This window comes from Mastacembelus armatus, chromosome 13 (assembly GCF_900324485.2).
Source record: "Mastacembelus armatus chromosome 13, fMasArm1.2, whole genome shotgun sequence".
NCBI lineage: Eukaryota > Metazoa > Chordata > Actinopteri > Synbranchiformes > Mastacembelidae > Mastacembelus > Mastacembelus armatus.
In genome coordinates, this window is record NC_046645.1 from 25,882,982 (window position 1) to 25,900,190 (window position 17,209).

Consider the following 17,209-nt stretch of genomic DNA (forward strand, 5'->3'; position numbering starts at 1 on the left):
ACTGGATTGTGGATGTCTGGGTTTCATCACAAAACACGTTGTGCACATTGTCTGAAATTTAAAGCCCAGTGCACATGAATGCAAAGAGTGGCTCACTTCTCTCAGGAAGAACATGACATGTGAAATGTCCTTTTGGACTGTACACTTGCTATTTATTTAAAAATGGGTCCAAAGTAATACCAGCTCATAAACTTGGACACATTTCCCATGATTCTTGTGTCAGTAGCAAAGAGGAAAAATACCATAAAATAAAAAGGCTGCAGGAGACACAAATCAGCTTTGACAGGGTAAGAAATTTACAGGAGTTTTTACTTCATTGGCATCTGGTCTCCAGAGTAGATCACAGAAGCTTCGACTGACAACCTGCTTTGGAAAAATGTGTTGAAGGTTTAATAAAAGTGGACATACCAGAAAAGAAAAAATCATCTGTCAAGATCTGTTCTCTCCAAGAAACAGTTCAAGGGAGTGATGGGAGGAATGAATGTAAACACGAGGAAACCATGAGGGTGTGTGTTTCCAGGATTAGACAGCATTTGGCACAGTGCCGTGAAGGGGTCAAAGGTCATGTGGGTCGTCTGTACTGTGAACGATAAGAGACACTGTCTCCGTTGCTTTATCAATGCTGCGCTCTGAAACCCTCCACTCTAAAAGACAAAACTGTTCTTTCGGGTTTCTCTCCTTTTATGTCAGTGTAGGCTGATTCACTTAAGAATCACATTTGTTCAGATTCAGTTACTCAAATAAAATGATTAGTCACACTCTGTCAAAGTGGAAAGTCAGGAAGCTCTGGCTCAGCTGCAGACACTAACCATGAATCACAGAAATAAAATGCCCCAAAATGCCCCCCCCCAAAAAAAAAAAAAATCATTATTTTTAGGTTTCTGGATTCTGTTGCCTCACTGCCGGTACAGACAAGTGGCTCAGACAGTGCTGTTGTTTTGTATCAGGACGTTGTTAATGTTAGAAAATTTGATAAATAATCACTGCCGTCAGTCCAAGTGGGGCCAAAGGAGCGGTGTGGTTTCTAGGTTGGAAGACGTGTTGAAAGGTGTGATGTTAGTATTCACTGTTGACAGGTTTGATATTTCATTATTTTCACAGTTTGTGCATGTTTCAGTTTTGCTGTGACGCTGAGTTTGAGCATAAAATTACCTCTGCTACTCGAACATCTTCTCTTCTATTAAAGCCACTTGGTGAAGTTTCATCAGATCGTCTCCCTGTTTCTTTTCAGGTCTCATCTTTGCAGTTACCAGTTTTAGGTTTAAGTGACTGCTTATGTGCGAAAGAGGCAGGTTCAGTAAAAACACATGATGCTCGGTGACATCAGGCAAAAAAACACTATACAAGTATAATTACATCTACATCTACTTAAGTACTTAAGTACAAATATGAGGTACTTGTACTTTACTGGGCTATTTAAATTTTCAGCAGGTTTCAAATTCTATTCCACTACATCCCAGAGTCAGATATTGTAGATATTGTACTTTTACTACACTCCATGTGTCCAGATACAGATGTTGTACTTTTACTACACTCCATGTGTCCAGAGACAGATATTGTACTTTTACTGCACTATGGGTGTCCAGAGACATAGTGCAGTACACTATGAGTACTTTTACTGTGATACTTTAAGTACATTTTACTGATAATACTCAGACACTAATACGTTTATGATAACCCTTTGCACCAAGTCAGGTTTGTGAAATGATAATATGCACTTTAGGTTCTGCTGTTACAGTTTGTTCAAACAGGCTGTGATTGTTTCTGAGAAACTTCAGACAGTTGAACACATAATGACAGTGAGCAGCTGCTCTCTTATTAACATAAACACACACACTGGAATACATTCCACCTTAAAGTTTTATAGCATGTATTTAAAGGGGAATTCCACTTTAAAATGACATTCATAGGTCACTGCTTTCATTCAGTTTGAATATTTCAGCCTTTCTTGGGTCAGATTCATGTGGCTGAAACTCATACTACTACTCAATTCACTATTAATCCAGAATTTTAGTTTTAAGCAGGAGAAATAAATTCTGCAGAACTTCATTCAGAGTCCTTAGACTTGGACTTCAACTAAAATTTATTAATCCACAAGTGAATCCTGATATTTTTCAGTTTCCTTCAGTGTCACAGTGATCCAGTGACAGTTGTCTGTACATTCACTGCAAACAGCAGCTGATCACTGTCAGTTCTGCTGCTGATAAAGGAGACACTTTGTGCAGTGCAAAGTCTAGGCCTATAGCAGCATAACTAAGGGATGGTTCAGGGCTGCCTGAAACCAGCCCTAACTATAAGTTTGCTCAAAAATGAAGGTTTTAAGTCTAGTCTTAAAAGTACAGAGAGTGTCTGCCTCCTGAACCCAGGCTGGGAGCTGGTTCCACAGGAGAGGAGCTTGATAGCTAAAGGCTCTGCCTCCCATTCTACTTTTGGAAACTCTGGGAACCACAAGTAGACCTGCACTCTGAGAGCAAAGTTCACTATTGGAATAATATGGTACTATGAGGTCTTTTAAGTTATGAAGGAGCTTGATCATGAAGGGATTTGTATGTAAGAAGAAGGATTTTAAATTCTATTCTATATTTTACAGGGAGCCAATGAAGAGAAGCCAATATAGGAGAAATATGATCTCTCCTGCTAGTTCCTGTCAGGACTCTGGCTGCAGCATTCTGGATTAACTGGAGGCTTTTTATGGAGATACTGGGACATCCAGATAGTAATGAGTTATAGTAATCATGCCTTGAGGTAACAAATGCATGGACTAGTTTTTCTGCATCATTTTGAGACAGGATGTTCCTAATTTTGGCAAAATTGCGTAAGTGAAAGAATGCAGTTCTAGAGATTTGTTTTATGTGTGAGTTAAAGGACATGTCCTGGTCAAAAATAACTCCAAGGTTTTTCACAGTAGTGCTGGAGGCCAGGGCTATGCCATCTAGAGTAGCTATAATTTTAGAAAAGTTATTTCTGAGATTTTTAGGCCCAAATAGAATAACTTCTGTTTTCTCTGAATTTAAAAGTAGAAAGTTACTGGTCATCCAGGCCTCTATGTCCTTTTAACATGCCTGAAGTCTGGCTACCTGGTTTGTGTTCTCAGGTTTCATAGATAGATATAGCTGAGTGTCATCTGCAAAGCAGTGGAAATTAATAGAGTGCTTCCTAATAACATTGCCTAAAGCAGGGGTCGGCAACCCGCGGCTCTTTTATCCCTCTGCTGCAGCTCCCTACGGCCTTGGAAAATAAACAATGAGTATTTAATTAAAATGTATTTTAGTTTAGTTAGTTTTTAAAATGTAATTCCAAATTTGAAAATTATGGTGATAACAATAAATAAAACATGATAAAAAATTGTTGTCGCTCTTAATATTCGTCAAAAACGTCAATGTGCGACAGCTGCCTGCGCATGATTTCTATAATTTTTCATGTAAGCCAACTATGGAGAACTCTAAGAAAAGAAAAGTATCTGAAGAAAACTGAACGTTTAATGCTACCTGGGCAAATTCATTTGCTTTCACTGCTGACGAGACTGGTTTACCAGTCTGCTTAATATGTGATGAGAAACTAGCAAACAACAAAAAGTCAAATGTTGCAAGACATTTCCAGAATAAACACGCAGCCTTTGCTCAAAAATATTCGGATGGAGATGAGAGAAAAAAAGCTGTTTCAGAACTGATGCGGAAGGTTGATATGAGCAAAAAAATTTTTAAGAAGTAGATGAAGTCTGTAAATTCAACCACATACACTAGTTTTGTGGCTGCTCATGAAATGGCCAGGCACGGGAAGCCGTTCTCTGACAGAGAATATTTAAAAGAATCTTTCATTAAGATTTCTGAACATCTATTCTCTATTCTCTATTATTTTATATTTCAAAAGGGCTTTGCGGCTCCTGGTGTTTTCTTTTCTGTGGAAAATGGGTCCAAATGTCTCTTTGAGTGTTTAAGGTCGCCAACCCTTGGCCTAAAGGTGTATGTATAAGGTGAAAAGAAACGGTCCTAGCACAGAACCTTGTGGGACTCCATAATTAACTTCAGTGTGTGAAGATGGGTCATCATGAACTGTTCTGAGTAAATGCCCAGTTTACACAGAACACTTCAGGTTGATTCAAACATGTTAAAACATCCTGCACCGTCATTAAAAATCACACAGTATCTGCTTCTGTGCATCCAATCACAATGCAGACCGAACAAGTGAAACAGGAAGATGTTCGGTGAACCCCATCCTGTGTTCCAAGTCAGGTGCAAAGCTGTGCTTCACACACACACACACACACACACACACGTGCGCATACACACACTGTCAATAACAGGAAATCAACCGTTCTCTCTCAATCTGAGTGTGACTGACAGGCGTGGACAGCATCGACTCACTGACAGAAATCCTGCGAACTGTAAGTACCTGCAGTCACACTGTCTCTGTAAGGCTCTAATTTCTTATTTCTGTTGTCTTTCAATGTGATGATCTGATGGTTAAACATGGACCTGCTTAGGTTGTGGTTTCAGATTGTGCTGCAGGAGGTTTTGTGCTGTTGAATTTGTATCTGAATGACATATTTTTACAGTCAATGATCTGCAGAGCAGCTGAAAATGCTTTTTGCTCAGCATCAGATTTAATTTGTTGCTTGTTCCGAGTTGAAGTTTAATTTATCTTCTTATGACATCTTGACACATACTGATTACAATAAAATCTTCATTTAAGGACTGTTGGGCACCTTGTTCCAATGACACAATCTCCTACTCAATGAGCTGTTAAAACTTCTGGTGTGTTTTCTGTAGATGTAAGACTTCACCCTCTTTGCAAATGTTAAAGTAGTGTATTCTGAATCTGTAAACACACATCAGATCAGATCAGGGTCCAGGGATCAGAATAATTTCAGTCAGACTGAAGATGTATTGTCCATGTAATTGCAGCTAAATGACTGAATGAAGCAAAAATGTACATCTTGTATTTTAACTCTCAGTGTTGGTGCTTTTTCCTCCATCATTGTCTCAGATGTGTTTCAACCTGTCCTGGACTCTCAGTCCCCTGATCCTGTTTCTAAACAAAGCACAGAGCTCAGTGTTAGTGCCATCATCAACAACTCTGACCCAGAACTGGTTCAGAGTCCAGTGTTTTCCAAACCAAAGTGTTTTCCAAACCAAAGCTTTTCCTACAGGCCTGATTTTCTTTATATTGCCAAATAGCCTGTCTACAGTGGACATGTCCTCACAGTCATAGTCAAAGACATATGCACATCCTGACTGTCTCACCCTTTGCTTTAGTGTGGACTGAATGCCATGGCTAAATATGGCTGAAACTGCTGCTCAGTGTGCCGCCACAATAAAAGTTCTGTAATTTGATTGAGCAGCAGATTCTTCTCTGCTTCTCCTGCTAACAGTATGTTATGATGTGCATGTTGTGTTGTTAACAGGGTAATGTGTTGTTGACCAATCATCATCTGACAGCACCTTATGGAAACCTCTGCTAACAGGCTAACATTAGCTTTGTGATCGAGCTTCAACACCTGTTTATGAAATAGGCTGATGGTTTTCTTAATTAAGCATGACCTCTTCATGTGAAACAGCTCATTAAACCAGTCACCACATCACCATTAACACACCTGCAAAAGTGATTCCTGTGAGAACCTGCAGTTCCTTTACAAAGCTGAAATATCACCTGAAAGGAAAATATGGAGGTTCTTATGGGCATATATTGGAAAATGTTCTCATTTAACACTCTCTGTTCAGCAGTTCCTGCTGTCAGTATGTCTGGAATCCAAACACTAATGAACTATAAATACGTCTCCCAGCAGCACCTGGATGTCTGGCTGGAAACTGGAAATCAGTTGATTATAGTCTCATGAAGTTGTGACATAGAGAAAATACATGATCAGATTTTTAAATACCTGTGATTTATTTTGATTTATATGGAAAACTCAAGGAAACCAATGAAAATCTTATACATAAATTACAACACAAACCAACACTAATATTTGTGCCTGGCAGCTCAGGCAGCATAAAAAATACTGCAAAATAACAAAAATCTCTCATAAAAGTATTTTGTGTAACTACAAAACAGTTTGTGACTTGAAATCTCCATTGAATCTTGTGTTTTTAAGAGTTTTTAATATTAAAAACAAAAACAGACAGAGAAATGCATCCAAAACAAACAGAGGAGGAAAATAAAGTCAGTGCACAAGCTGCTGTTTTATGTCTCAGAGGGTTAAAACAAATATGGAATATACATCACATGACAAAGAGCATGAATTTGACCAAAAAGGGAAGAATAAACCAAAAGGGAAGAGTTGACGTGTTAGTCAGCTGTGATCGGCTGCACTTCCTGTTTACAAAACATTAAATGATCAGAATACCATTTGACAGATCGGACACCAGTTTTGTTTATTTTGGTTATTATTTGTTGGTACTTGCTGTGCGGGCTGGGATGACGTCACCTGGACGATGGTTTGACTGGCAGGTAGCCGGGAGATGATTTGAGCAGCGTTTGTTGTAGTGATGCAGGTTGTGCAGGTGTCTGGGTGGTTTGTCACTTCCTGTCTGTGGGCCGGTCCATCAGTTTAATTTAAAGGTGCAACCCACTGCGTTTTAATCAGTAGATATTTGCAGATTCAGCCTGAGACACCACAGGTCAGACCTTCAGCCTGCATAAGCAGCACTGATTGATCGGCTTCATCGGTTTTGGTGATTGGCAGAGTAGAACTGCACTGAAACAACCGTTTACTGGTTACTCTGTTGAGTTTCTTTGAACTTTTCAACTTTCTTGATGTTTTCATTAAATAAAATCAGCTGATGGAACCATCTCTCTGTGTCTCTCCAGCCACCAAGCGTCCCTCCTCAGTCTCATCCTTGAGTGGGATTGTGGGTAGAATGATGTCATCCGGCGATCGAGGAGCCTCGTCCTCCTCCTGTACCTCAGTCAACACTGTCTGCTCGGACAATGAGCGCCCAGCCTCTCTCTCCCTGTCTTCCTCGGCCTCCTCTGTCTCCTTGCAGGATACCTCCCACTCCTCCTCTTCCTCCTCCTCTTCACTACCCTATGGTGCCATGCCAACCTACAACACATCTTCATCATCATCCTCCACACCGAAGAGGAACGGCTCAGACATCAGCCTGGACCTTACTCCCCTCGTCACACCGCATGGTGGAGGAGGGGGTGAGGGATGTGTTGCCAAGGTAACAGGAGCAGGACATCCCCCAAATGGACATGTAGCCAATCTGGTGGAGGCGGCAGCAGTGGCCACGCCCAGGCAGCTTTCGCGGCTGGAGCGAGTAGTGATGGAGATCATAGAGACGGAACAAGCCTACGTCCGGGACCTGAAGAGCATCGTGGAGGTAAGAGCTCATCCCTGCTGATTGACTAGAGGCTATAGTTTAGTTCACTAAAGCTTACAGAAAACAGGCAGGACTCCTACAACCCTGGCTGTGGTGCTGATCCAATCACTGTAAAGTCTTTGTTTTATTCTAACCGACCAGCAGTCCAAAACCCAGAGATTCAGGTTAAAGGACAGACTAGAGGATGAAATGGTGTCTTTGTTTGACACCCCAGCACACACAAATATCACATTTTGGAGCTACCATGCAGTATGTACCCTGCGTATCTATTCTGATGTCATGAGTATATAATATTTGTGTACATGTGACTACGACCAACTTGTTCTACAGGGTATGGGTCATGGTGAATGACCTCTCGCTACCAAAACACATTCCCATTGCAAGTAAAATCACAGTTTGCTGTTTGCTCAGTGTGTATGTGTTGGCTATTGTTTGATACCTTAAATAAATACAGATTAATTTTCAGCATGAGCTCGTCAGTAGTACTAAAAGGAGGAGTTTTAGCTGCTAAACAGTGAAACTGTGTTTTTTATTTGCTATGGAGTCACTGAGGTTCTGTTCCTCCTATGAGCCGTGGTTGGTGTCGGTGAGAACACGAGGACGGAGAGGCTGTTTCTGGGACCCCAGAGGAGACTGGGAGAGACTCTGACAGGGTTCAGCTCAAACTGAACCACAGAAAAGATTATTTGGCTGCAGAGGAGACGGCGTGATGCAGTTTACAAATACGTTCAATGTTTTTTCAACAGCAGCAGGAAACTCACACTTTCTTCTACATATGTGCAAAGACACCAGTGTGTTCACGAGCACTGCTGCAGCTTTGTCACTCAGCATCAGGGTTGGGAAATGACGCTACATTTCAAAAGTGTACTGATGCAATATCCTGTGACAGACTTAGTAAAAATCAGTACTTTCACTTTGATACTTTAAGGACATTTTGTTGATAATACTTAGACATTTAAGTAGGATTTGAGCGCACTGGAGTATTTTCACAGTGAGATATTACTGTAATACTTGGATCTTCTCCCGGTGCTTGATCTGACAGGTTTTCTTGAGTCTGACATCAGGTGTCCCTTAAGGGAACAGCTGTAACTGTGGTGGCTAACGTGAGATTTGTGAAGGCAGTTCCTCACAGCTCAGCTCTGTGGTAACAGTTTAACCCTGAGCCTGCTGCAAGATTTACTGTGGTTTAATTTAAGGTGTTGATTAAAGTAGGAAACACACAGACACTTGGAGAACAGGACACAGGACAGCACAGCTGTGTGTGTGTGCGTGTGCGTGTGTGTGTGTGTGTGTGTGTGAGTGGGAGGGGCTGCTGTAAAGCAGATTTACTGGCCAGGTGTGAATGCCTCTGGGCCAGTTTACCTGCAGCTGGTCTCCAGAGCCCTACCCACTACTGCACAGACAGACAGACTGTCAGTCAGACTGTCAAGATAGACAGACAATCAGACAGACAGACAGACAGACAGACAGACAGACACAGTAAGACAGACAGTCAGACACAGTAAGACAGTCAGTCATAGTCAGACAGACAGACAGTCAGACAGACAGACAACCAGTCAGACAGACAGACAGTCAGTCAGACACAGACTGCCAGACACTAACAGACAGACAGTCAGATGTTCTCCTGGTGTCCACATCTCGTTTGTTTTGATTCTTCATCTAAGAGTTTATCGTGGTGTATCTCAGGCCTAATACAGAAATGAAGTAATAGTAGTGGATGACTGGACTTTCAGACTTCACAAGCACCTTCCTCCTCTTGCTCTTGGCTGGATTTCTTTGAAGGAGTCCTTAATGATGTGTGGTGACGGGGCCCAGGTGAGAGCACCCGGTGAACCCTAAAACCAGACTGCACTCAGATCGGTGGTTGAACTGGAAACCTGACTCGCCCTCTGCTCAGTTTAAATTCAGCACATGAAACGACACCTGCTGTTTGTGGCGACCTGCAGCCACAGTAAAGACCAGAAAGTTGATGAACTAACAAGTACAGTGTGAAGTAACGGTGAAGAGAGGAGTGAAACAACCTTCACCTCACGCTGAACAAACCTTCAGTTTGATGACACTGAATCCAAACGTACATATGTGAATCAGAGTCACTTCTGATGGTGAATCAGACTAAGAGCATTTCCTCGATGTGGTCTACCAGCGCCGCAGCTCCTGTTTCCATCTTTACTGTTATTCTTCTTGTTGCATTATGTGAAGTCACTCAGCATGGTGCCACCTGACCTGAGGAGGAGGTCGGACTCACTTTTGGAAACAACATTCTCAGCTGAGTGTAATAGGAGTTTTGAATGGCTGTTGGATTGTGAACGTCTGATCTGGCCCCAGTGCAGGTGCAGCAGCAGTCGGCCTGGGTGTGTGTGTGGACTGTCAAACATCCTTTTGAAGTAAGAGAGAATTTACTGCAACTTTCATCCTCCACCATGACACACACACTGAGGGCTGTGCTGTCATCAGCTTTATCAGCTCTCTGACAGTTCCTCCTCTCTGAGCTGTAGCAGACGACGAAACTCTGGCGTTTGCTCGCCTTCTGTCTCTTTCTTTGTCTCTCTCTCGCTCTGCCTCTATCTCTGTCTGTCTTGTCCCTCATCACCACGGCTTTGTTCTTTGCTGGTTAATCCCTCTGGACTGCCACTTTTTCTCCTCTGGTTTCATCCGGAGGTCACTTCCACAGTTCCTTGTATTCTCCTGTCGTCCTCACACAAAAAAAAGTCATTTATTAGTGGATCATTAGTCCAAAAAACCCTGATTCTGTCCAGGTTACATCCGCTGAAGTCCACTAAACGTCTTCATCATCACATTGTTTAAAAAAAGAACAGAGAATCTTCAACAGGCTGAAATACAAATGTTCTGGTTAAAGACACGTTGTCACTGAGGAACACACAGCATTCTTTTTATGGATGGGTTTTAATGTTCATGCTCACCACAGGCTTAAAATGAAATCAGTTCCATTCACCATCAGGACATGACTTGAGATTAAACTTCACTAAAGGAGACTCAGAGTGTGAAATACTCAGGTTGGGTCATGTTTGTGAGCATTAGTGAATCTGGTCTGGAGGGTCTGATAATCACAAAGCTAACCTGCTGAAACAGTACAGGTCCTCATGTTTGTTGGACATTAGCAGGACGTGTCAGAGGACGTTACACGGCAACTTCAGAAATGCAAAAACGCATTTCTCATTTAAAACGTCATGACCAGCAGGAAAACCATATTTCCAAGCATTTCTGAGTTTATTGTTCTCTTTCCACAGTCAGAGCAGCTGCACCACGTGTGTTGCATTGTGGGAAAAGCTATGTCCATTAACGCCAGTCGAAAATTATTTCAGAAAACTTTCTCTATAACTTCATCAACCACTGTCACAATCAAAGCGCAATCCCAGAATTCCTCATGGAAAGGAGCCTGATAGATGATAGGTGTGTGTGTCTTTGTGTATGTCTGTGTGTGTGTCTGTGTGTTGTCCTGTAATGTAAGCCTTCATTCCTGCAGCTCTCTGTATTTGAGGTTTTGCTGAAGTCTGGTTTTGATTGAGGCTACATGATGTCACGCTCACTGGGAATCTGAACCAACTTCCATAATGGGCCTGTGTGTGTGTGAGAGAGAGAGGAGAAGGACAGGGAGTGAAACCAGCTTCTCTGTGACTGAATGTTGCAAACTTTCTGTGGATGTTGTCTGAAATAAGAGTGAGGCTCTGCTGCTGCAGTTAAAACCTATTTCTGTCCCACTTCAGGAGGTTTCTGGGAATCTGCTGAATTGACTCAACCTGAATTAGGAAAATGTGGCATAATTTCATCAGATTTTTGGGAAGGTTTCTAAGAAAGGAAGCCAAGTTATGGAGTGAAAGTTTTTGTGCTGCACAGATCTTGTTGTTGACCTGCAGCCAAGTGGGACAGGAAACTGGAGGAGGGACTGAAGAAAAAAAGGGGGGAAAAGAGAAAGCAGGAAGGATAAGAAGCAGAGAAAACATGAGAGAGAAACACAGAGGAGCTGGGGTCAGCGAAGGGAGATTTGGGCAACAGGAAAGGGTGAAGTAGAAAACCAGCGGGGAAGGTGTAGTCAAAGGAAGAAAAGTAAAAAGCCATACAATGAGAGACAGGAGGAACAAGGACTGGGGAGAAAGACGAGACGAGCGAAAGGAATGTGATGGAGAAAAAGGAGGAGGTGAACTCGGGGGCACACAGAGGAGCTGGGGAACAACAAGGGAAAGATGAGGAGGAAGGAAGCACGAGTGAGGAAAGGAATCTAGGAAGCAGAGATGAAAAACAGCCACGTTCAGTGGCCACAGCTGTTGGAGTTCATCTTCACACTGACAGCCACAGTTTGAACTCCAGCAATCTGCACCTATACCACGTCAGCCAAACATGTCGATGATCATGGCTGCAGCCTGTTCCAATGTCTCCTGCTCCCACAGCACAGATGAGGTTACAAATTTATGTCAGAATGATGAGCAGTAGGAGGATGTTGTTGATTTTTGTATTTGAGCACCAACAGGAATCATGCTCTGATAGCATCAGCCGGAAACGACAGGAAAGTGAAGTTAACATTTTACAAGTTGACAGGTTTATGAAACACGTTTCCTCCAGTCGATAAAATGTTTCATTTGCTGTCAGTGTTTCTGCTGATGTAGGCTGGTTGTCTTTTAATAAAATAAGATCTCACACACATCAGTGACAAGTAGATTAACTCCATCTGCAAGTACCCATCTGAGGACAGCAGCTACTGTAGGCCGGGTCCCCACAGCCTGGGCAGGTTACAGGTCAACAGGCTCCTGGGCACAGACGTGTCTCCACACACAGATCGATCACTGTCAACCATTTGTCAGCTTGTCGATCTAATTTCTACTTGTTGTGTGTCCTTTTGTTATTTTGCATGTTTTGTAGCCATGTTGTTATTTCTTTTTAGTTGTTTAGCATCTGTTCTTGCTTGTTTTGTGTCTTTCTGTGGTAATTTACCAATAGGAAGGTTAACAGCCCCTTCATGTTTATCTGGACTGTAGTTCATCTGTGCTGAAGGTGTCCCAGGACATCATGGAGGTGATGGAGGTGAATTACTGCGATATGTGAAAAAGTTCAGCTAGTGACAGATTGGGTTTGATTGATTGATCAGCCGGTGGCTGATCAGTTTGATGGATTGATCAGCCGGTGACACAGGAACGCAGGCGGAAATATCACAGGTCAGAGCTGGTGGCGTCAGGATTGAAGGTGGAGGAAGGAAACTTTGCTTCATGTAAATCTCACTTCCAGAAGACAGATTTACAGAAACACTTTTTCTGGGCCAATAAATCCATAATTTGCCTGGCTCTGTACCACATAAATGTCATCACAGGTTGTTTTTCCTGACCACTGGAAAAAAATGAGTAGAACAAAAGAAAGAATTAGAAAAATGTACCCAAGAAATATTTAAAGCGAGCTCACACAAAAGTCAGAGGGAGGGCTGTAAATGTGAATGATGCTCTCTCCGTGCCCTGAAGAGGTTTTATCACCATAATTATGTGAATACCTATTACAAGAAGAATTCTAAAACCTTGTGTTGCATTATTAATTATTATTGTATTCTTTAGTTGCTAAGGTCAACATGCACACGTGGACACACACATGAAATGTTTCTTGTGTCCTCGTGGCCTCTAACGCGTGTTTCTCTCTGTGACCAAACGTGTTTGTATGAGACTGTGTACACGTCACACACAGTTTTAAATCCACATAAACACAACGAAGAAATTTTAGGGTGAACAAAGGATTCTGTTTTTTAGTTAAACATAAAGATTTTTGGAGCCTCTATCTGATTCAATTCTCCTAATCCCAGTCTGGGTCTCTCATAATTTCTGAGCAGCGTCTTCCTCATTCCTCGTCGTTTTTGCCTCATCTTCTTGATCAGCGCTATCATTTTTCACTCATCTCTCTCTCTCAGCCCCTTCACTCTACTGCTTTTCTCTATGAGCCCCGGGGTGCAAGTTTCCTGTTGCCTTTAAAAGGTGATGAATGTGGCCGAGGCCTCTCATTATAGGCCTCATTATACACCCCCATACACACAGACAAGACTTGTTTTAGACCCAATTTAGGAAAAAATAGAACGAGACATGGACAAAGAATGGGAGACGTCGTCATTGTTTGTGACCACGCAAAATAGGAGGAGCAAACACACCAAGACACAACTATGCAAACACACACACAGAAATTTAAGCCATACACCCTCTCTCTGGACTTTTATGGTAAATATAATGTGCTTGGGTTTCCATTCAGTCTTTCACAGGATGTTTTGGACCAGTCAGAACTCTGCTTCACATAGAACAACAAATTCCCAGTGAATGAGATTTTTTAATGTGTTAATAATTCACAATAATAATAATGATTCAGGCCAGTGTGTCCCAACCATACACTGTAAATTAAAGCTTTTATACAGAGATTGTGCTAAACTGCTTTTTGACTTTTTTTTTTTTTTTTACATATTAAATGCTACACAATAGATGCACGATGCCACAGGCAGCTAAAGTGTAATAAAATATTGCACGGTATTTTTAAAGCATGTTATTTGTACATGTGGTGAGATCAGGTTGTCATCGTTCACAGGTCACTGCTAATAAGAGGCATAAGGTCAATCATGACACCTGACATGACACGTGATGTCACTGAAAGGTCCAATCAAACACATTTTCCCATTTGAGGTCGATATTGTCACACTAATCTGTGAACAAGTGTCACTTTCTGATTTTCAATTTTTTTAATTAGTTATAAAAACTGCTGGAGTTACTTTACTGACTTTACAAGCTGCAGTGGATGAAAATACTGATGTGTTCCCAGGTACAGGAAGATTTGTAGCTCTGGGACTTTTTAGAAGTTTCATTTATATTTAGGACTGATTTGCTTGTGATTGTCGCCTGGTTCCAGACCTCTGTATCTCTGAATGAAACCAGTCAAACACCAACAACCAACTGAATAAACTGTACAGACACTTTCAAGGCCAGTTACTGTCCCAGGCCACTGACCTCTTACTGGAATACAAAAGGAGAGGATCAGTCTTCTTTGGACTGAGAACCTTTACATAGTGGATTAGACTGTACTTAAACCAGCTGATTTCCAGTTCTGGTGGCCCTGAGAATCCCAGCTTGGGAACTCAGACTGAAGCTGCTGATGCTGCTTTACAAAATTACTTTCTGCTTTGCCAAATTTCTTTTCCTCCTTGGACGAATATTCTGCTGGCAGGTTAACTGTGTGTCTGTGTGTTGCTGTCCAGACTTCTGTTTGCATTTGTGTGTTTGATGGTGTGTTACCAAAGAACTGTGTGATGTGAGTGTGAGGAAAGATTCTGTGGTTTCTTTGGAAAAACTGCTATTAGCTCATCTCTCTCTCTCTGTATGCCTGTTTGTCCCAGTGTCTCTCATCCCTGACTCCTCTCCACAATAATCTAATTAGCAGCTGCCACAGGAAATTTTTATTTTGGTAAAGTTTGTGTGACTACACATTCAGTGTGTACGGGGTTTAAAGGGGGACAGCTGTGTGTCTGTATTTATTAGCTGCTTCACAGTCACATCAGCTCTTCTCATTCTCTCTAAGCCTTTAAAAGCAGCAGGCAGTTTAATGATCTGAGTGTCCACACACTGCAGGAGGACGCACAGCGGTTTATTAGCTATAAGCTGTTTTTTACTCCTGTCTACCCATTAGGCCATGACTGCCCCCATAAATGTATGGTCAGTATGGGGGTCGAATCCAGTAAGTGTTCCTGTCTCCATCACAGTGAGGTCTGAAAACCTCCCATTTTTCCTTCCACCTAACCAGAGCTGGACCTCAGATTGAAAACAGCCTTTAATAATGACTCAGAGACTCTGAGGAACCTGTTCTAAAAGTTCTGAACTGCAGCTATGCTAAATGAGATACAGAGCAAACCAGATACAGACTGGCCTCAGTACTGAGACTGCCTGGGTGGAGAGGGTTTTAATCTCAGTAATGAATATAAATACACTGAACTTTAAATTTGAATTTTTCCCGTATTGCAGTCATCGTGACAAGCTGTCCTGTAACGCTCTGATTTTTTAGCTACACTTCCTGTTTGTTTCCTGTTCAGACGTCCTGTGTGATGCGCAGGTGGTTTCCTGTTCCCACCTGTTTGATGTGACACACATGTACGCTGTGGCTGTTAAAGACAGGCCGGATGCTGCGTCTGAATGTTAGAAGTCATCACCTGTTAAAGTTTCCTAATGTAAACTCTTCCTCACCAGGCCCCACTTGTCATGTCCTGCTCTGGTGGCACCAGGAGCTTGTCTGGGGGCTGATGGGAACAATACAATGACTCAGTGTGTTTGTTTTGGTGAAAGACCAACTTTAACTGACCTGCTGTGTGTCAGGGCCACTGTCAAACTGAGGAGCCACTAGCACACATGTAATATAAAAATAATAGATCTTGTGATGCTGCAGCTGTGCAGTGGCACCCCCAGAAAATTTTCACAGGGTTGGCCAGAGGGGGCCAGAGAAAATCTTGGGGTGGCCTCTAAGTGGTACCTCAGTTATTACAGTGAAAATGTGTGAGGCGACTAAATTAATTTATTACAGATTACAAAAAAGTGTGCACTGTAATTGGATGTGGGACGCAATGCTTCTTCTTCTGCTTCTTCTTCTGTTGAAGCACTAAACGCCTTTTGGGACATTATCGCCCCCCACAGGTGGAGGTTGGATTTGCTGTTACCAGTCAGTTGAAATTGGTGGGCAGCAGCGCAGGGTTGTATATATATTTTCTTCATGAATCATTTACTTATGATTTATTTATTTATTCATTTAGGCTTTGGATTTATGTCTTGACTGAAGATGACTGTATGGTTTGTATTCACTGAATATGATTTATTAGAAGAGTGGAGCTTCACTGTGGGGGCAATTTTTCAGGGGATTGCAGCTGTGGTGATGTGCAGTGTCTCTCTGTGTCTGCAGGACTATCTCGGCTGCATCATCGACTGTGGCGCTCTGCCGCTGAAACCGGAGCAGGTCAGCACCCTGTTCTGCAACATAGAGGACATCTACGAGTTCAACAGGTATGTCACCTCTGCTCTTCCTCACTGTGGTGTGCTGTCAGGTCAGCAGGCTGCCTCTGTGCAGTGAGTTGCCATCCTGGACGCCAGCCCGGTCACCACGTCATGTGACTGAGGCTTTTGTGGTATGTCACTGAGCTTGTAGTGAGGTAGTTCTCATTACACACTGCAGGATTTTTCATCACACAACACTGGTCAGATGTTTGGGATACAGTTGTTCCTGGTCCAAAGCAAATTGTAAAGAGGGAAAGCAAAGACACCTACTTTGGTGGGAACACAGAGCTGTCTATCCCAACAATATTAGATTCAGTCACAGGCTGTGAGGCTGAAATAGAAAACTGAAATATGAAATAGAAAACAGTAGGGAGGTGTGATAATGTCCTGCATATTCTCTGTGTCGACAGTGTTGTGTTTGAGGTTACCACTCTCCACTGCCTTTGGGGGAAAAAAGTCCTGTGGGCCTCATGTTTTTCAGGTAGAATAAACCCTGACGTGATATGCTGACACACCTGGAAGTAATTTAAGAATGAAATATTTAAACTAAAAATTAAATCCCAGAAGGTTTGACCTTCAGTCTCAGGTGTTTGGACGTTTGAGGCACTTTCTGCAGTTTAATTCTTGGTCAGGGTGGTGGCGGCGTAACGTGAGGAGGAAATGCTTGTTTTGAAACGGAGCGTTGGCTAAATGTTCGTTCAGCAGCACTGCTGCAAGAAGACGGTCCTGCAGAGATATTTGTTGAACTGGAGTGTGGAAACTATGTTGTGGGGAACACATTGTGGTTTGGAGTCTCCTAAAGACTGACAAAGATAAGCTGGTAGTGGAAACATTCAATTAAATTAAATCCAATTCAATTTTATTTGTATAGCGCCAAATCACAAT

The 17,209-nt window shown here is 42.2% G+C and overlaps 1 protein-coding gene across 7 annotated transcripts in view; it reads left to right on the top strand.

Annotated features, from left to right (window-relative positions):
- plekhg2 (pleckstrin homology domain containing, family G (with RhoGef domain) member 2) overlaps window positions 1-17,209 on the top strand; it is a 76,778-nt gene that overhangs the window by 13,790 nt on the left and 45,779 nt on the right. For 4 of the 7 annotated variants that reach the window (XM_026315306.1, XM_026315359.1, XM_026315315.1 and 1 more), the window contains exons 3-4: window positions 6,808-7,322; window positions 16,233-16,333. In XM_026315306.1, coding sequence (XP_026171091.1) covers window positions 6,808-7,322; window positions 16,233-16,333 — 616 coding nt within the window. Of the gene's footprint in view, window positions 1-4,305; window positions 4,412-6,357; window positions 6,448-6,807; window positions 7,323-16,232; window positions 16,334-17,209 lie in introns of those variants that run through there. The other 3 variants (XM_026315332.1, XM_026315349.1, XM_026315341.2) reach the window with 3 other exon arrangements.